At 42.9% G+C, this 6516-nt stretch overlaps 1 protein-coding gene across 1 annotated transcript; it reads right to left on the bottom strand.

Annotated features, from left to right (window-relative positions):
* Positions 1–235: 235 nt before the first annotated feature.
* On the bottom strand, positions 236–6082 carry LOC149238294 (uncharacterized). Its single transcript, XM_089369523.1, has 3 exons — positions 5390–6082; positions 3488–4450; positions 236–3094 (listed from the first exon to the last, which is right to left on the bottom strand). The coding sequence occupies exons 1-3, from the start codon at positions 6080–6082 to the stop codon at positions 236–238; spliced, it is 4515 nt and encodes a 1504-aa protein (XP_089225649.1).
* Between the last annotated feature and the right edge of the window lie 434 nt (positions 6083–6516).

The following is a 6516-nucleotide window of genomic DNA, read 5'->3' as shown; positions in this document are numbered from 1 at the left end:
GCTCTGCCCTGCGCCGAAATTCTGAGAACATATCCGCCCGAGAATGTCACTGCTTGAATAAACCAGAGAGAATGTCGAGGCCAGAACAACTGAACCGCAGCTTGTGCTCACCATCCTGAAATCCTTACCCCGCTTGCCTTGAACCCAATGCATCATAAATGCGAGTAAATGATCTGCCAGAAATCGCCAACCTAATCCGCAGTAATGCCAGATGCCGGCGTCGCTTGCTTGAGCATTAACAGCTCATTAAGGCACCCGCATCTGGGTGTGAGTCTTCCTTCGATTGCATATCACTGGTTACTATGGTTTTGAAGGTGGAGAGTTGATTCTCTGATGCTATACTGGAAATTGAGCCTTCAAAGAATTCCCTTCCACTCTCCACTCCTAAATTTGCAAGAAAGTCAGCCAGTTTATTCCCTTCCCTTCTAATATGTTTAAAGGAAATTGCTTGGTGATTAGTAAGCCATTGTTTGAGAAGCTCTAGTCGAGTGGCCATTCTCCAACTGCTACTAACCTTATATACCGGAGATCCCTGCATAAGCTTTGAGGCCATGTTGATAATAATCTGAGAGTCCCCTTCCACTATAAGAGGAAAGAATCTTCGTTCCTGCGCCAGCTTTAGTCCTCTCCATAGACCTTCCAGTTCCGCCGCATTATTGGTATTCCAACCAATTGAGCCAACAAAAGTTATTAGGGGAGTTCCCTGGTAGTTTCTGATGCTTCCACCAAATCCTGTTTTTCCAGGATTCCCTTTCGAGGCTCCATCGAAGTTAAGTTGAAACACATTGATTGGTGGTGGTGTCCAGCTTGATGGAGACTCTAGATGCTTTGATGAATTATCATTTGAAGAGACCGGATGTTTTAATTGAATCTGCCAATTGTCCCATATGGCTTGTTCCTGCGGGAGAGATGGGAAATCCTCTTTAGACCATCCTTTAATAGACAGAGTTTCTTTAATGTTCTGGTGCAATCCATTCCATATCTGCTCTATCGACTGTGCTTGATCTTTAAATATCCTTCTATTTCTCTCCTTCCAAATATTCCACATTAGTAATCCTGGTATGAGTTGCCATAGTGTATTTAAGAGTTTGCTTTTATATGGCTCTTGGGGCCAGGTGCGAAGAGTCCCTTTGATGTCCCCATTCACTCTTCCTTCCTTCTGACAACGGAATGTAACTTTTTCCCACAATTTCCTCCCCAGCGGACAGGTTTGCATAAGATGTAATGCTGATTCCTCTTCCTGTTTGCAGTTGGGACAAATAGATGGTCCAGAGAAATTCCTTTTCCTGAGATTGTCCCATGTGAGAATCCTATTGTGAGAGAGAAGCCATAGAAAAGTTGAGACCTTCGGCCATATGGATGGATTCCATATCTTATCCCATAATTTGTCTTTGATTATCTTTTCTTTGATAATTATTTTGTAAGCTTCCCTGGTTGTGAAAGTGCCATTTTCCTCATATCCCCATCTGAGTGTATCCAAGCCTGCCGAAGTGAGAATTTTCCTTTTTTGAAGTTCTGAGGAGAGGGAGAGTTGAGTTTGCTCCAGGCTGTGAGGTATTATATGCCTGGCCTCTTTCCATTTTCTGTGTTCTTGGGCATTGTGTGAGTTCCAAAACTGGCTCACCTTCTCATGTTGATTTATGTCTTGATCAGCAATTCCCGGAATTGTATCTCTGAGGTTTGGGAGCTGCTGCCATGAGTCTTCCCAAAACCTAGCTGTGTGGCCATCCTTCACCTCCCAGAAACTGTGCTTTTGGATTATATCTCTATGTTGAATGGCTGAGTTCCAAATAACCGATCCTTTACTGACTTCTGACATTCTAACTCTCTCCTCCATGGACTTGTTGCTTGCATATTTCGCTGTCCAAAGGGAGGCCCAAGGTGTACTGGGATTAGAGAGCCATTTCCACCAGATTTTGGCCCCCATTACCATATTACTATGTTCTGGGTCTCTTAGTCCAATGCCTCCTGCTTTTTTGGGAAGACATGCTTTCTCCCACTTGACTAGTGCCCATTTTCGGTTTGGCCCCGATTTCCCCCATAGGAAATTCCGCTGAAGCTGTTTGATAGCTTTGAGGACCCATTTAGGCGCTGCTAATATGGAAAAAAGGTAAAGAGGCATGGTCTGTAGAACTGCTTTGATTAGTACCAACCTGCTTGCCATATTAAGCGCTCTATGAGTCCAAAGGGACAATCTGGCTTCCAGATTTTCTAAAAGACTGTTCCATGAGGAATGCTTGAGAGCCGTGGCAAATAATGGAGCACCCAAATATTTAGACGGAAGGGTAGCGATGGAGAAGCCAAGGATACGGGCAATTGATCTTTGGGTGGTGGGTGAGGTGTTGAAGAAGAAGATCTGGGATTTAACTTTGTTAATGAGAGCTCCAGAAGCCTCCGAGAAGTCTGCAAGAATAGATTTAAGAACTCGAGCTTCTTGAACAGACGGATGACCAAATAGCATGTTATCATCGACGAATTGCTGGTGTGAAAAAGCAGGGGCTTGGTGGAAAGCTAGACCTTTGAGATGATGAGAAAGGAGAGCTTCTTTAATGCTACGTCCTAATCCTTCAGCTAAGATGACAAACAGGAAGGGCGAGATAGGGTCCCCTTGGCGAATTCCCCGAGAAGGACGGAAAGTGGGCGACGGGATTCCATTAATGAGAATAGAAAAGAACGAGGAAATAAGACTACTGATCCATCTAATCCAAGAGGGGGCAAAACCAAAGGCTTGGAGGATTTTTTGCATATATTCCCAACTAATACTATCAAAAGCCTTAGATAAATCAATTTTGAGCAACATACCTGGTTTTTTTGTGTGCTTGAGAGAGTGGATTATTTCGTGGGTTAGAATTATCCCGTCCGTAATCTGCCTTCCTTCTACATAACCAGTTTGTTCTGGAGAGATGATAAGGGGAAGCAGGGGTTTCAATCTGGAAGCTATCACCTTGGAGACAATCTTGTATATAATGTTGCACAAAGCAATCGGTCTATATTTATCCGGAGTGTAGGATTCCTCTTCTTTAGGGATTAAAGCTATGAATGTTGCATTCAGACCTGGATACATCCACCTTAGAGTACGCGATTCTTCCACCACCTGCCACACTTCCCATTTGACCAGATCCCAAAAATGATGAAAAAAATTTGAGGTAAAGCCATCGGGTCCTGGAGCTTTCCCTGCTTTGAGCTAATGCACAGCATCGTCAACCTCCTGAAGGCTTATAGGCTTGAGAAGGAGAGTGTTATGGTCTTCAGTAATTAATTTGGGTATATGTCTGATGATTTTTTCAATAGCTTCTGTTCTGTTTATGTCCGGCTCTTGATTCATCTTCTTGAAATAATTGAGGAACACCTGTTCTATTCCTTCATGTGTTTCAATTTTGCCTCCTTGTTCATTAGTGACCCGAGAAATTTGATTAATCATTCTTCTTTGCACTGTAGATTTGTGAAAGAATTTCGTATTCTTTTCACCCTCCTTCAGCCATCTAACTCTCGATTTTTGCCTCCAGAGAGTTTCCTCCTGTGACTCTCGCTCGAGGAATTGAGTTTCTAGGGACTGCTCTTTCTTGCTAAGTTCTTCCGAGCGTCCTTCAGATATCATTCTTTGCTGAACAACTTTCATTTCTTGATTGAGGATTTCCTTAGCTTTAAAAATGTTGCCAAAGACAGAGTGATTCCAGCGTTTAATTTCCCCTTTGAGATATTTCAGCTTCCTTTGGAATATGGACATTTTTGTACCATCCGTCGGATTGCATTTTAGCCAAGATGCTCTGACAAATTCATTGAAGTCCGGATGAGTTAGCCAAAAAGCCTCAAATCGAAAGGGACGCCTTGTATTGCAACCAGGGCAATTCCAATGGAGGGCTATTGGCCAGTGATCAGAACCGGAGAAGGGAAGAATAGAAGCTGTGAATTCTCCTCCTACATGAACTGCATTATCAGAAATTAGAAATCGATCAAGATGCGATGCTATCTGCATTGGAGCTGCCCTTTTGTTGTTCCAAGTGTAGAGGCCATTATTTGTAGGAATATCTATAAGCCAGTTATTCTGTATGAAGTCTTTTAATAGAGATCCTTCCCTGTTTATTCTGCAACGCCCTCCCTTTTTTTCCTCCATTGAAGCGATGATGTTGTAATCTCCTCCAGAGATCCATAACGGGTATTTCCTCTCTGTATTAAGTTGCGTTAAAGCATCCAAAATTTCAACCTTGTGCTGGGTTTCTTGAGGAAAATACACATTAGTTATGTGACCATAGATGTTGGTTCCAATTATATGAAAGATGGCTTGGATGAAATTTTTATTTGCATGTATGTTGGCTAGTTGAATCATTCTTGCATCCCAGAGCACTGCAAGTCCTCCGGAAGCTCCCTGAGCATCAACAGCTGTTACTGTCCCCCCTGGCCAGGCTTTTGCTGCTATTTTTTCCAGAACTGTCGAATTGCACTTTGTTTCCTGCAGAAAGAGAATTGCTGGTTTTTCTTCCATTAACATGTTTTTTAATAGTTTTCCTTTCCTTGGGCAATTAAGCCCTCTAATATTCCATGAGATCAACTTCATTGAGAAGGCTTGGGGTTGATATTGAAGTACTTGGTTAGCTTAGCATATCTGCCTGATTCTACCAATACTTCTCCAATCTTGATGGTTCTCTCTAAAGTAGTTTTCCGTCCTCGTTTTTTACTATCTTTGGTGATGAATTTCCCATCCCATTGGCTGCCGATTTGAACCCCTAGTGAATATTTTTTCTGGGCTTTATTGAGGACTGCCACTAGGTTGTCCACTTGTCTATCAGGTATTTTGTCGAAGTTCCCTGTTTTACAAGCTTATTCTAATCCCAAGATATCTAGCTCGCCAATGTCTATTGATTCTGTATCCTCCATGATTTGAGGTTCTTGAGAGTTACCATCACCTTCCTTCTCATTTTCTAGACTGGGGTTTGTACCATCTATATCCATATCAGGGAGGCTCCAGGCTTTTGAAGCTGTCTTGAGCTGATTGCCTTCTAGTTCTACCTCCTTTTCCCCTTCTTTCGATTGGGATCCTTCAATTTTTTTTTTCCTGTGTAGGTTCTCTTTTATTGTAGGTTAAATTGTCTGGGTCTTGCAAATCTTCGTTGTCTAGTGCTGCAAAGCTGTTACTAGTAGAAGGCTTTGATTGATCCCCTGGAGGTATCTTTGTAGTAACTACTGATTTTTTATTTCCTCTTCTACGATTTGTCACCTTAGTGAAACCATCTGACGATGGGTTTTCCTGTTCAGTTTGAACCGAGGGTTTGCTATTTAATGGACAGTCTCTGAAGAGGTGTCCTAGGTCATGACATTTCCTGCACCTAAAGGGAACATGCTCGTAATCAATTAACTGGATACATTCCACATCTTCATGAAAGATACTTACCGTATCAGGAAGAGGTTGTTTTAGATCCATGTAGACACAAATCTGTGCATATGAGGTATATCTCTGTGTCTTTGTATCTTCTGCCACTTTGATGAAGTCGCCCAGTACCTTACCGATCGCTTTGAGAGACTCCTCTTCCCAGTATTCCAATGGTAGAGAATACAGCCTGATCCACACCGGCGCCCAGCTCAGGTCCTCCTTATCAGGGTTGAAACGTTCAATCCATTCTCTGAGAAATAGCCCGGCAGAGTTAAAGAAATAAGGCCCTCCTTCGAAAACTCTGTTTCTATCCTCCAAGCAGTTGAAGACTGCAGTGAAAAATCCCTTCGGCCCTAGATGCAAGGTTATGTGTCCTTTTGGATGCCATTTGACATTTATCCAGGCTCTCAACGCTTTCTCGTTTGGCCATATTCCAATAAATTTGCCTATGAGAGCATGATCTCTCATATATTGGATTCTGGCATTGATACGATGACTAGGTAGCTCCACTTTTGGTCTGTGCGTGGCTACTGGCTTGCATGTGGACGAGCTTACTTTCGGCTTGTCTTGCTGTGCTTGTTCAGTCTGTTTCTGCTGACTTTTGTCTGTGCTTCCATCATTATACTCCTGTTCTTTATCTGAACCCTCGAGATTCCCTTGCTGGTTGTCGTTTATTGAAGGAGGCGCCCCTCCTTCCCCCGGATGGGGGTTCATTGAACCCGCCTGTCAAAACCTTCAGGCTGTGGTAATCTGCTCTGCCGCGTTCTGAACCTGGTGGCCTCTGTCCTGAGGACCTACCGTTGCAGGTGAGTACAGAAACCCTAATGCCGCTTCTCAGAACCTCGCTTCCCTCCGCGCTCCCTTTGTCAATACTATGTTGATTCTTGGTTCTGTGATGAAGGAAATATTGAGAACATGTGATGTGTCGTATGGAAAGAAACATTGATGCACTATGATATGTCTAAAGAATATTGTTTCCCATCCAAGTGTCGAGGAATAAAGTTTTTGAATAAAAGTGGGTGTTCATCCATAGATACCATGTTTACCATTAAGAAAATTGTCCCTCAAAGGGTTAAGGCCTCATTGTGAAATCTTACGGGATCACATGAACCATTATGCCTCATTGTGAAATCTTAGGGGATCACATG

This window comes from Pinus tabuliformis, chromosome 8 (genome assembly GCF_031772625.1).
Source record: "Pinus tabuliformis cultivar Carrire ecotype Pingquan chromosome 8, CPIR1, whole genome shotgun sequence".
In the NCBI taxonomy this organism is placed as follows: Eukaryota; Viridiplantae; Streptophyta; class Pinopsida; order Pinales; family Pinaceae; genus Pinus; species Pinus tabuliformis.
The sequence above is the reverse complement of the archived record's forward strand: the minus strand, read 5'-3'. Positions and strand labels throughout refer to the sequence as shown.